At 34.7% G+C, this 14,025-nt stretch overlaps 2 protein-coding genes across 5 annotated transcripts; one reads left to right on the top strand and one right to left on the bottom strand.

The window, feature by feature from the left end:
• Positions 1 to 2,245: 2,245 nt before the first annotated feature.
• On the top strand, positions 2,246 to 3,266 carry LOC139902408 (cytosolic sulfotransferase 16-like). The gene has a single exon (XM_071885037.1). It carries the CDS (start codon positions 2,246 to 2,248, stop codon positions 3,233 to 3,235), a length of 990 nt encoding a protein of 329 aa, XP_071741138.1. The 3' UTR covers positions 3,236 to 3,266.
• Positions 3,267 to 4,478: 1,212 nt separating this feature from the next.
• Positions 4,479 to 13,581, bottom strand: LOC139902976 (probable LRR receptor-like serine/threonine-protein kinase At1g06840). 4 transcript variants are annotated; one of them, XM_071885707.1, is made up of 21 exons: positions 13,163 to 13,580; positions 12,948 to 13,034; positions 12,226 to 12,376; positions 12,037 to 12,108; positions 11,871 to 11,942; positions 11,618 to 11,761; positions 11,439 to 11,510; positions 11,278 to 11,349; positions 11,125 to 11,196; positions 10,673 to 10,741; positions 10,467 to 10,535; positions 10,288 to 10,359; positions 10,030 to 10,116; positions 9,842 to 9,910; positions 8,481 to 8,983; positions 7,805 to 7,966; positions 6,754 to 7,037; positions 6,299 to 6,350; positions 5,918 to 6,174; positions 5,453 to 5,587; positions 4,480 to 5,066 (listed from the first exon to the last, which is right to left on the bottom strand). In XM_071885707.1, exons 1-21 carry the CDS (start codon positions 13,164 to 13,166, stop codon positions 4,722 to 4,724), a joined length of 2,850 nt encoding a protein of 949 aa, XP_071741808.1. In that variant the 5' UTR covers positions 13,167 to 13,580; the 3' UTR covers positions 4,480 to 4,721. The 4 variants fall into 4 exon arrangements, with proteins under 4 accessions (XP_071741810.1, XP_071741808.1, XP_071741807.1 ...); XM_071885709.1 differs by having other exon boundaries at positions 4,479 to 5,066; positions 5,918 to 6,168; positions 12,948 to 13,581; XM_071885706.1 differs by having other exon boundaries at positions 4,481 to 5,066; positions 12,948 to 13,580.
• Positions 13,582 to 14,025: the final 444 nt, after the last annotated feature.

Raw genomic sequence — 14,025 nt, 5'->3', positions numbered from 1 at the left:
CCCATTAAGTGATAGATTATCCGGACCTAAAAGTGGTTTTCCATTATTTACTATCATGACTTGGTCTACCTGAAATTTGACTAAGTGTTTTCAGTACTAAGTTTTCTTAGTAAGCTGAAATTTGGCTAAGTGTTTTGTGCTGGTTGTTCTGCATTGCTGGTCCTTGTGCTGGTTGTTCTGCATTGCTGGTCCCTGTGCTGGTTGTTCTGCGCTGCTGGTCCCTGTGTTGGTTGTTCTGCGCAGCTGGTCCCTGTGCTGGTTGTTCTGCGCAGCTGGTCCTGTTTGCTGGTTCCTCTGCGCTGCTGGTCCTGTTTGCTGGTTCCTCTGCGCTGCTGGTCCTGTTTGCTGACTTTTGCGCTGCTGGTCCCTATGCTGACTCCTTTGCGCTGCTGGTCCTTTTGCTGACTTTTGCGCTGCTGGTCCTTTTGCTGACTTTTGCGCTGCTGGTCCTTAAGAGGCAGTAGCAAGAAAACACTTAACACAATTTTGAGTGATTACGGAAGAATTATTTCTGGACCCACTTTTACTTTAATAGTGGAAGGAATAATACTTGTTTATTATAAAGTAATCACTCATGCTTTGATAGTTGTAAAATATAATATTTGTTTATTGTAAAAGTAACAAGTTTTACTTTAATGATGGAAGTGATAATATATGTTTATAGAAATATTCTTCCTGTAACCACTTTTGAATATTATAGAAGATACTTTTATTAATCAATCGGCCAATTGATTTTAATAAAAGACTCTTTCATGATTAAGGGTGTATATAAATATATTAACCAATATGCATGAGATGAGACACAAGTTACGAACACCAAAATATTCTTCTGCAAAAGGAATTCTTGTTTCTGCCAAAACAAGAATTTAATCTCTGTCTTATCCCAAAGTGATATTCGTGTAACCCAGGCTATAAGGGTCGAATAATTACTTTCGGAAAGTGATACCACAATTCAGTGATTTATCCGGCTATCGATTATTTTACCCTACACGAAAGAATTTAATAAAACCTCCAACAAAGATCCTGTTGGTTGGACATCAACAACTGGAGCTGGTCCAGAACTAGTACCTGTTGCTTGCTTTTGATGCAGGAACATTGCCGATGGATAGACGAATAGAGGTATGATCATGAGCACTGGGTTCTCGGATGAGATTGTCGTGAAGTTCAAATAATGATGCAGGAGGTGGAGGTGCAACATCTTGAGGTTGTTGCTCACCTTTTTGAGCAGGAATTTGTGGAGCTTGTTCTTCAGCCATTGAAGTGTTGATGAAGAAGCTTAAGATTTAAAGATTTAGGGTTTGAAGACGAATAATCAAAGAAGATTTGGGGATTTTGTAGTGTAAAATTGGAAAGAGATACTCAAATGGTTTTTAAACAGTATGTGGTGCTTGGTGCATGGTGCGTGTTCGCGAGTAAAGGTGCATGTTTCAGTCATTTTCTCGTAACCACGCATCACACACGAAGATACACGCATTATTCGTGGTGCATGATGCGTGTACTGGAAGCATTTCTTGCAATTTCCATTTTTAATGGCATATTGTTAAAGACTCTTGAAAATAGGGTCATTTTGACCAATTTCCCTTATATCCTTTATGTGATAATGTAGGAGAACATCGCTGGGTTTTTGCGGCCCATCAACAAATGTGTACTTCTTTGTTTAATTGGGCCTTTCATCATATTTCCATGACAATTTGTGGGCTAGAGGATGGGTTGGTGGGGTTACCATCGAAGAATATATGATTATCAAGCCCAGTAGGGTTAATAGTATCATCCAACGCGTCACCAAATGTCTTGGAAATAGAAGATTCGGCATTAAAGTTTTGGCAAGTTCCAAAGCATTTTGAACGACGTTCATTACCATAGAGGCCATCCGTAGATTTCTACATTGGACAAGGTTTTTTTTTTTATATATATATTTTTTGCATCAGAGTTTACATTTACCAAAGAACTCAAAACTAAAATTAATTTAAAAGAAATTAGCCACATTCAAGTCATCGTGTGTGAGAAAAACTATGTGAAGGTGTCATTATGTGATTAACAACATCATCAGAGATAATATGCAGCACACAGTTATATTCATCTACATATTGAGACAAGATATATATTAATGGCTCTAAATGTCTGTATGGCCAGTGTTTCTTATCTTATTTAGTGTCCTTTTTTTTAACAGCCTTATCTTATTGTTTCAATATAAGGTAGTTTTGTGATCTACCATTATATATCCACATCATTATCACAAATAGTCATGTCAAGAACCAATAAAGATGATGATCAAGAAAACACATACAAAAAACATGCACAACTTATCACTAAGCTTCCCAAAACCGTTAATTGGTTAGCAGAGGAGTTGTTCTTATACCAAGGATATTGGTTCTATAAAGCTGCCTTATTAGGTCTCATGCTGTTGCAAGACCACTTTAAACCACGACCGCATGACTTCATCTTATCGTCCTTCGTAAAAAGTGGCACAACTTGGCTTAGATCACTCATGTTTTCCACCTTATATCGATCTACATTCGATTTTGATGATCACCCTTTGCTTCAAAAAGGACCTCATGAAATCTTTCCATGGTTAGATGTCGCTTTTAATAACATGGAAGATGACATTGCTTCCCCTCGCCTTTTTGCCTCACATTTCGCGCATAGTTTATTCCCTTCATCGATCACTAACCCTTCTACCGGATGCAAATTTGTTTACGTGTGTAGGGATCCAAAAGATGTGATTGTGTCATCATTCCATTTTTATAAATATATTAGACCTAAAGGAGTACCTCCACTTTCATTTGATCAAGTGTTTGACATGTTTTGTGAGGGCGAAATGTCGTATGGTCCATATTGGGATCATGTGTTAGGGTTTTGGAAAGCTAGTATTGATTCTCCAAATAAGATATTGTTTTTGAATTATGAGGAGATTAAGAGGGAACCTAAGGTTATTGTGAAGCGGTTGGGTGAGTTTATGGGAGTGACATTTTCGGTCGATGAAGAGGAAAACGGAGTGGTTGAAAAGATTGTGAAATTTTGTAGTTTTGAGCATTTGAAGAACTTAGAGGTAAACAAGAACGGTATTCATCAAGTAGGTATAGGTTTGGGGCTTGAGATAGAGAATAAGTCGTTTTTTCGACGTGGTGAAGTCGGAGATTGGATGAATTATTTAACTCCGGAGATGCGACAGCGTATTGATAGTATTGTGAAGGAGAAGTTTAAAGGGTCGGGTTTGATTTTTGGTGACTTATAGCGGGAACCAAATAAGGAGCACTCGTATTTATTCATTGGGAACTAAATAAGGAACACTCGTGTTTTTATTCATTGTATTTCTTTCCATTTATGTTCTCTTTCCATTTTCCAAATAAATGTAATGTGTTTTCATTTGATAAGTGTCATATGTGGAATAAAAGTTGTGAGGATACTTACCAAGGACAAACAACATATAAAAATGGCATGATTACAAATAACAAACCAACGAGTGACACGTTGAAAAGCTTTATTAGATTGCCCCTTGTGGGGTGTGATTTTTACAATTAGCCTCATACATGGCACAACTTAATCCAAGTGGCAGAGTAGGCAAAAAACGACGCCTGTTATGGGTGTGAATTATTGAAGTGTCCAGCAATATTACAACGGGAAAAAGCATATACGTTAAACAATTTTAAATGATTATTTTCTCTCTTTTTCACTCATTTATCTATTATATTTTATCAAATCACTCACGACTTTTTTAAAGTCTACAAAATGACCCTCACTATAACACTACACTGTCATGTCACATTTATACCACCCCCAATCACCTCAAAAACCCAAAAAATCCTCAACATCGTAGTCATTGTAAATTTTTAACTAGTAGTCTTATGGTGTTTTTGTCAAGTGATGTAATATATCTAGTAAAAAAAACAATAGAATTAAATATGAACTAACATTAAATATTAGTATGATATATGAGGGAAAATGATCGAACAAAAGATTAATGCAACGGTGGCAAGAGGATTAAAATGAGTCACTAATCATCAAGGGTGCGTGATCTCGAGATAGTCGAGAGCTTGTGGGTTCTTCGTCAGTTGTTTTAGAACCGTTCGACGTATAGACTCGGTACCTAGCTTCTTTCTTTTCTTCTTTGGATGTGGTGTTTTAGTTTGAGGTCTTGTTCCAAATTTATATGTTGTCGTGAACTTTTGATATATAGGTTGTTTGTTAGTTCAGCTCGGTAGTTTTGCTCGTTGCAAGTTTAAGGAGGTTTCATCTTCGATGAACGTCCTTTCTGTTTTTAAAGTTTTATCGTTTACTAGCCAAAAAAAAAAAAAAAAATAGGCCACTAGGGGTCTTCAGTTTAATTTCTTGTTTTATAATCAAAACTAGAAATTCAAGGCAAAAATAACTATAAATGATCAGGAAAAAACAAAGAACACATGGATCAAAGAGCAGCAGCAGCAGCAGCAGTGTATTACTAATCTTTATACATAAACATAATCAATATTGTCCAAATAGATGAATGCAACATACATAGAAGTATAGAACTAGTAATCAAAGGTATGTACATATCTAGCAATTTCATCAAGTATGAACTCAGTCATAAGGCATCAAAAAGGGAACCAAAATTACAAAACCAAATCCCATCATTGTATACACATAGGATAGAAACTTGACCTTATTTCAAGCCTTGCAGCCCTAAATCAAAGTTAACTATGATATAAAACATAAACTTTTGTTGTATATATATATATCTGTGTTCATCTAGGTGTAATAGTGGGAATAACACCACTAACAAGGTCACTGCCTGAAATATCAGATGACACGTAAGGGTTCTTTGTTGTAGCAGAAGAAGATTCAGAAGACGAATTCTTATTGCGTTCGGTATCGATTGAGACACTGGTTTGTGAATCGGATTCCGGTATCATTTGCCAAACGTTTTCGAGTTCCCGGACAACTTCAGCCATCGATGGCCGTTCATCTGTTTCTTCCCGACAACACTTTAGGGCCAAAGTTATAAACTTTTCCACACATTCAGAAGGATAAGATCCCATTCTTGAATCAATAACCGAGAATATCATCCCAGATCGATATGCAATATTAACCTGATAATGATAATAAACAGTTAAAAACAAATATGATATTAGAGTATTCCATGTAACCGAGAAATTACCTTCATCACACAAGTCGGAACAGCAATAAACAGTTTGATGATATTTAATCAATTTTGAAGTACATTTGTAGTATAAAGTTAAAAGTTAATGATTTTTAGTACTGCAACAAAGTTTCTTGATCTAATTTCAGAAACCAAACAGTATTTAATCATAATTTCATATGATTCATTAATTAAAATTTTAGACAACATTTGTAAATCATGTGGATTACCAGCTTCTTAACACAGCATTCAATCTTTTTGGTAACGCAACAATTTCTGGACTTTGACCACGAAGGTCAACAAAAAAAATTTCTATAAGATGTTGTAAGACAATACCTCTCGAACAATGTTCTTGCCATGTGTGATCGGGTGCATCCCAGTCAACAGTTCAAGAAAAACGACACCCAAGCTATAAACATCACTTTTGTCTGTCAGTTTATGAGTCAAGAAATACTCTGGGTCAAGGTAACCCTGCAAAATAAATAAATAAAAATTAGACATTTAAACTCGAATCATGAAAACTTAATGTGACACTTATGTTTTAGTGCCACTTCCAAATTCACTATTCATTTTGATGGATTAAAACCTGCATTACATCAAAAAAAAAAAAAAAAAAAATAACTGCACACTTTGACTTTTAAGATCAAAGTCATGACAGTTATCAAATTTAACATCAAATTTTGATTTGTTAGTTCGTTTGTTAAAAATATATATAAAAGCCTTGATGTTAATTTTTGAAGTTGAAATTTAGTTTATTTGACAGTGAAAGTTAAACTGTAGTAATAAACGAAAGATTCTTACAGGAGTTCCCTTAACGACTGTCGATACATGACCAGGGACGATTCCTTCCATGTCAGCAACTGGAGCAAGCCGTGAAAGTCCAAAATCGGCAACTTTTGCGTTGAAATTTGAATCGAGTAAAATGTTTGTAGCTTTAATATCTCGATGAAATATAGGAGGATTAGCTTCAGTATGTAGATAGAGAATGCCCTTGGCTGAAGCCAATGCAATTCTTAATCTCATTGCAAAACTCAACGATTCTTTATATTTCTCTGTAACTAGTAAAAAATAACAAACAAATTAAACAGATTAACTTTCTAAATAAAACATTAGGAGAAAAATAATACAAAACTAGAATTTATATATCATAGAAGAGTAATAAGAAAGTTTATTAAGGCACACCTGATAAATGCTCTCTGAGGGTGCCATTAGGCATGAACTCGTAAACCAACATCTGCATGCAAAAATCTGATGATTCAGAATATTTTATTACTCATCACATAACCTAAAGTTACTGATGATGTCCAAATGTAAGTGTGGAGTTTTATGGATACATAGTTAATTATCAGCATTATGTACGTATTCGGCTCTGTGAAAGCAAGCAAGTTTGACCCATTTTCCTAAAAAAACTGGCCGAATCGGTTTGTACTTTATCTCCAATGGGTCAATTTAGTAAACTTTAAAATTATAAGGAAACAAAAGGTTAAATGAGTCATTAGTCACCCTAAATGTTCATAATGTGCTTCCTAAGCCACTCGACTAGAAAAACGAAAGATTGTTGTTAATCTTTATAGTTTACATTAACTGTTACAAAAGAAAAAACATGTAGTAAAACGGTTATACAAAGTAGATATTACCTGCTCACCCTCTTCATCACAAAATCCAAGCAGAGAAACCAAATTTCTATGATGTAGCCTTGACAATAACTCTATTTCAGTAAGAAATTCTTTTTCTCCTTGAAGTGATCCCTCTTGGGCTCGTTTAATGGCGACAACGGTCCCGTCGTTAAAGACGCCTTTGTATACCTTTCCATACCCACCTTGTCCGACTTCACTACCGACATCAAAATTGTTTGTAGCGTGTTTCATTTCTTCATAACTGAAGCTTTTCACTCCTTCGATTTTAAGTGAGGCCCTTGAAACTGCAAAAGATTAGGTCAAAATGACTAGGTTTTAAGTTCAAATTCATAAGCAAATTTAGTTTGACCTCTTTAGTCAAAGTATGCAACTTTTTCGGGATCAAACATTGCATGTGACATTTAAAGGTGACAACTTTGACCAACTTAGGCTATGTTTGAAGCTTTTTGGAGCTTTTAGCTTTTAGATTTTATGATAAAGCTTCATTTGGTTTAAAGAGCTTAAAGCTTTTAGACGGAGGAAAAAAGCTAAAAGCTAATAGAACTAGCGTTTGAGAAAAAGTTCCTAGTTGTTTGTCATTTTACTCTTTATTTTAACAGTTCCAGGCTCCAGCTACTCTGTCAAACACCTAAATACATATGAAAAGCTAACAGCTACTAACTAACACTTATAAGCTACCAGCCAAGTTACCGGTTAATTTTGCCAAACATACCCTTAGCACAAAGAGGGCTAATGTGTTCTATTATATACCTATCAGGTCAAATAGGTATAATAAACAAGACTAGATACAAAAATGGGTCAAATGTGTAGAAGTCACCCAAAAAGTACTGTTAATGCCTGCACCCTAATACTCCATATATCAACGCGTATCATATTTTAAAGAAATCTTTTAGGAGAAATTGTAGAAAACATGTTTTCGATCAACCCACACGGCCCATACCAATACGCACAAATTTTGACCTGAACCATGTTGATCCATTACCCAACTTGTCATGCCACCAATTTTACCACTTTTACAGACATTGGTACAGAAAATCGTTAAGTTACTCACCATGTCGTCTTCTTGATATCACATGGTACTTCTTACGGTTTAATCTTAAGATATAAAGTGAGACGAATGCAGATAATAAAACTGCGCCAACAATAGCCCCTACTACAATGCCTGCAACTGCGCCCTTGCTTATACCAGAAGACGATGGCGAGGTAGGAATAACTGCAATTAAAAATTAAAAAGGTTTTAAATTTTTTTTTAAAACTATTTATTTTAAACGTAATCATAACATCGAACGTAAAATGTAAATTTAAACGTAACCGTAAACTATAAATATAAACATAAAATGTAATCATAGATATAAATGTCAAATGTAACAGTATATGACCCGTTTGGACCCATCTGACGCATGACCCGTTTTGACCCGTTAACCAACCCAACTCAACCTGACTCATTTGGACCAGTTTAAAAATCTGACCCGTTTGACCCATGACCCATTTCAACCCAAAACCCATTTTGACCCGTTACCCAAACCGACCCAACCTGACCCGTTAGCCAGCTATACATAAAACCAGTATTTCTAGTCAAGCCAACTTGCACGGTCCTTTCGACCTATATGAAAACTTACCATTTAGGCCCCCCCAACTTACCCAATTTTTCCACCTCTACTATCAATAAGTGAGTAGAAGAAATAGGAATAAAAAAAGTCACCGAGTCTTAGGTTATAGTCACGTACAATCTTTATAAGGATCTAACAGCGTAAAGTTGAGAAGCTCGTAAGGTCCAAAAATTTCACTATCCGGAATCTGCCATTGAGTGAACATGCTTCGAATCCGTAAAACTTCACTTTTGTTAAATGTATTCGAACCGGGCCCGGTAAATACAGGAAAAATCTTCAAATTCATTGCTAGTCGAGGACCATTTTGCCATGCGTATGTAAGATCGAGCTGAAAATGATTTATTTGAAGACCAGAGGTTAAGTACACCTCAAATGAATAGAAATATGCCGGAAAATCTGAAATTCCGGGACTCTTTAACCGGTAACCGATAAGCAACGGTGCTGCACAAAAACATGGTGATGGAGACCCGGGAGCATATTCGTAGTTCGTTGGGCATGATTGAGGTGGACAGTTATCGGTTGAGTTTGATGGTATGCTTTGTAGATGATTGACAAGTGTCATTGATGATTGACAGAATTGGGCCATGCTGGCATTTGAACATGCAGGGTTTCCTCGAAGGCTGAGAAATTAAACAAATAAATTATCAATAAATTATATATATATATATATATATATATATATATATATATATATATATATATATATATATATATATATATATATATATATATATATATATATATAGTGGTAGGATAAAGAGGGAAGTAACCATTCGGGGGGAAGTGGGGGGAAGCAAAAACTTTTTTTTTTTTTTCGTTTTTTGAAAAAACTTTGTTCACGAACATTATAGATGAGATGAAAATATGAACATTTAGTAGATACACTTTGTGATAAATGTTTTTATTTTGGCGGGAAAACGCTCGAAGAAGTAATATATAACAATTATCGTGTTTTTCGAGCGTATTTTGAGGTTTTAGCTATTGGGGTTTAGATATTAGGGTTTAGATATTAGGGTTTATAGGGTTTAGATATTAGAGTTTAAAAATTTAGGGTTTAGGGTTTAGATTTAGGGTTTAGATTTAGGATTTAGATTGAGTTTTTAACACGAACGGTTTAGGGTTTAGGGTTTGGTGTTTTGGGTTTATTCCATAAACCCAAAACACCAAACCCTAAACCCTAAACCCTAAACTCTAAATCGGGCTAAATTTTACTTCACAAAACATGGAAAAAAAACATACATATTCTTCACGAACAATATTATCTTGAATGTTATTTTTGTCGATCGTTTTCCAGCCTAAATAATAACATTCATCACGAAGTGTCTCTTCTAAATGTTCATATTTTCGTGTGATCTTGATGCCGGAAAAAAAATATTTAAAAAAAAACGAAAAAAAAAAAAAATTTGCTTCCCCCCGATTGGTTACTTCCCCATTGATCCTGCCCCTACACACACACACTCTATAGAGGATTTGCAAACCTAAGAGTGACATTTGGAGGAAGGTTGAGGCTGCCTGAAATGCCTGAAATATTATTATTTTGCATTTCCCTGCAATACTTGTAATATTAAATTTACTTTCTTGATTGCATAAATACCAACAATTTCCAGTTAAATTTCACACGCACACGTGTATATAAAAGAGAAATAACAGAGAATTTTGGTCTTACAAAGTAAGGTGTTCAGTTGAATTGAATGTCCTGTTTTGCCAAATATTGGATGGAATCGAGCCGTTTAACGAATTGTTGAAGAGAGACCTGCAGCGGGATTAGTAAAAAGATAAGCATGTTCATCGATGATATTGGAACCACAATATATTTACATTCTTCAACTCCTTACTACTATTCCAATTCACAATCCATATGAATATGAATAATTAAGATAATATACAAAATTCATAAATACAACCGAGGCTAGAGAATTCTCACAATCTTTGTAAATTAGGAAGTCCTGAAAAGCTAGGTGGAATATTTCCAGTAAGCCGATTGCTTGACAAATCTCTGCACGGTTTTTAATCAAATGAAATGTTAATATTATTAAGTATAAGAATCTGAAATGCGGGCAAAGTAGAAGATAAATAGACCCTGCAAAAGGCACGTGTTCTTACATTGTTGTAATATCGTCAGAAAGTTTCACGTCTGGAATGGTTCCATTAAGATTGTTATCACTGAGGTCTCTGAATACACAATACACAATTATCATAAAAAGATAACGTTTTAACACCAAGACAATTGAACACACAAATGCACATTTAATAGTTGAACTATTGAAGTATGTAGTAAGATATATATACAGGAACTATAGCATACTTACATATAAGCAAGATGTGGTATACTGCTAAGATCAGGGATTGGTCCTTGCAAGGTGCAATTCCTTAAACTCCTGCCACAACCAACAAAAGAATTAAAAGCAAATAATTATAAAGCTTCAAGAAACTTCTTATTAAATACAAGAGTAAATAATAGCCCAAAGTTTAAATAATACTAAAAGCTACTATAGGCGGCAAAAATGGATGGCGGGTTGGTTTGGTTGAAACATAAAAATTTCGTTACTGGTCAAAACAGATTGGGTTGTGCTGACATGCTAGAATTATTTCCCTTGTTTCATGAGTCCATTAAATAACCAGCGTGTTAATTATTCTAACATATACAAGTTAACTGTAATATACTTTTGAACCGTTTTATAACACACTTGACGATTCATCTTTCAGCTATTATTTTTATCGCCCATTTGAGAAAAAACACATCAACAAAAAGTAAACTTACATCTTCAACAATTGAAGCATATTGCTGTAAGTCGAAGGGATACTTCCTTCAAAGTGGTTGTTGTCAAGTTGACTGCAAATTAATTAATAGAAATATATTAGTTATAGAGAAAAATCATAAATCACAAATAAAAAAAATAAAAAGAAAACAAACAGTATAAGTAGGTTTGGCAGTTGGCTGAGTTGTGGAGGAAGGTATCCTGATAAGTTGTTATTGTCAAGCAACCTGCAACACATGCCACGTCAGCAAATGACAGATTACCAAGTAGGTAAAAAAAAAAAGTCAAAATTGAGAAATTTACAATATGAACTTACAAGTGAACGAGTGATGGCAATCGAGATAGCTCGGGTGGAATTTGGCCACTAAGTGAATTATTGTTCATATGGCTGCCCAAAGAAAACATCAAAAGAACAAACCCATATAAGTGATATTTTTATCATATAAAAATCTGATAAACATAAATATAAAAATATATGGATATATATATCCTTACAAATGCTTTGTCTTGTTCAAGTTCGCAAATGACGCTGGTATTTCTCCCGATATGTCGTTCTGGTCAATTTGTATTCGGTCAAGCTTAGGCAAATAACCAAGCTCTGAAGGCAACGAACCAGTTAGCTCATTTCCATTTAGCAGCCTGCAAACACATAAATGTTATATGGCGATCATGGGCCGTTTTTTCACTAGTATTTGTCATATATAATATGGCTATAGATGTAAAATCAAGAAACAAGAAATGAACTTACAAAAGTACCAAATTTGTGAGTTCGCCTATCTCTTTTGGTATACTCCCGGTTATATTGTTCCACATGACATCTCTTTTAGATAAAGGTGAAATGATCATATTAAAAGGTTATTTAACGATAAGAAGCTAACAAAATAATGCAGGTGATATTTTATAACTTGGCTCACAATATTTGCAGATAAGATAATCTCCCCAAGGCTGGAGATAAAGTTCCTGCAAGATTCATACTCAGTAGCTGCCTGCAAAAATTTTACACGGAATTAATTATAGCTTAGAAGTTTATACTGATTTGACCCGTTAGAACCTAGCCCCATCCATGCACAAGTAAATGGGTCGAAATGGCCACCTCTACTTACAATTCGCGAACATGAAGATAGTTGTCATCTAGGGTTCTGTTGAAACACAAGACCCCGGTCCAATTCGATACACACGGGTCTCCATGCTTCCAATTATCAAGCTTATTTTGTTCATCAATAAAGCTATCCTTAATAAGCTGAAGTGCTGTCACTGCACATTAATTAACAAAGTTATCATCAGCATCGACTACGTCTGTCTTAACGATGCTCTGTACAGGTATTTGATAAGAAAAAAACTCTACAACAAAACCAGCCATTAAAACAAAAACTATAACTGTGCAAAAACATCCAAAAAAACAACATATTACAACTGTGTTAAAAACCATCAGTAGATAGCCCAGTGGTTGGGGCTTTGAATTCCTTGCAAGAGGTCTCAGGTTCGAATCCCGTATAGGGCGAATATTTAGTGGTGGCTAGGGATGGGTTGAAAACAACAAGGGATTGGGCTGCGTACATCAGAGTATGGGTCGGATTACTTGCCTCCCGGGTAGGCCTAACATGGAAAGCCTTCTACCTTCTACCTATTATAACTGTGTTAAACAGTATGCTTTTAACAAAGTAAAAAACACGTTTTCGCACAAAATATGGATGACGAAATTCTATTGCTTTATGTTCTAACTTTCAGACTATCAATATTTATATACTTCATGGATATATAATTTGAGCTTGTACATACATATACATATATCTGTAAAATTTTCATCACTGATTACTTAACATACCTTCTGCAGGATGAGTTGATTGACTATCTGCTACAACCAGCAACAAAATTGAAACCCATGCAGCTTTAAACCACAAAAACCTTAACTCTGACATACCAAAAAATATTAACTTCACACCAATTTCCAAATATAACTCAAAGAAAACTTTTTTTTTTTTTAACTTCTTGTACTTATCCAAAAATCCAAATTATCCACCTGATCCTAAAACAACATACCCATTAAACTCCAAACTTCAATTATATTCCTTTCAAATAAAAACACCAAATAAACAGAGGTCAAAAATGACCATTTCAATATTTACCACTTCATTGGGACATTTCAACAAACAGGTTGCGTGCATAAACTTATATATCAATAAATTAAACCCTCTTTACTCTGTGTTCACATAGGCAGGCGTATATATTACTAATATATGTTATATATGTTTCCATTGACAATTTAAGAGGGGGTGGTTGAGTTTTTTGTTGATTGAGTTAATTTGGGTTGAATGTTGTACAGTAAAGTTGTGTGGGTGTTCGATTATGCATAAAAAAGGTGAAAACTTTGAACTGGTAAGCGTTTGTACGCTCATGCAGATGATGTTGATGACGATTGCAGCCATTTTATATATAGTAAGTGTCAATTTTATTAAAGGTTATGAAACACTACAACAATTTTATAATAAATCAAGAATTCAAGAAGGTGTTCGCCAAAATTGACTTTTATGCTTCTATTGACTCTGAAGTCTGTGTAGTTGGAATGTGGGACCCATTGAAACTTGCCCAGTCGTGGTTCTTTTATGTTTGCGCAACTATAGCCCATACAGTTTTTGAAAGTACCATTTGGACCTTGGTATTTTTCTAACAGCCACCATCAGTTCTCAAAAGATAAATACGAAATAGTGAATCTATAAAATAAAAACTAAATATTATAATTAAGTAAATAAAAAGACATATACATAAATAAAGTAAAGAAATAAATTAGAGGTTCATCTCTTAAATTGAATATCTAACTGTAATCATACTAAATGAACCAAATTACAATGTTAACAAATATAGCTGGTAAAGACAATGCACAATTAATTCAATTCAACTCAGTA

The sequence above is a fragment of the Rutidosis leptorrhynchoides genome, chromosome 3, assembly GCF_046630445.1.
Source record: "Rutidosis leptorrhynchoides isolate AG116_Rl617_1_P2 chromosome 3, CSIRO_AGI_Rlap_v1, whole genome shotgun sequence".
Classification (NCBI taxonomy): domain Eukaryota; kingdom Viridiplantae; phylum Streptophyta; class Magnoliopsida; order Asterales; family Asteraceae; genus Rutidosis; species Rutidosis leptorrhynchoides.
Note: the sequence above shows the minus strand (reverse complement) of the source record. Positions and strands in the feature narration are given on the sequence as shown.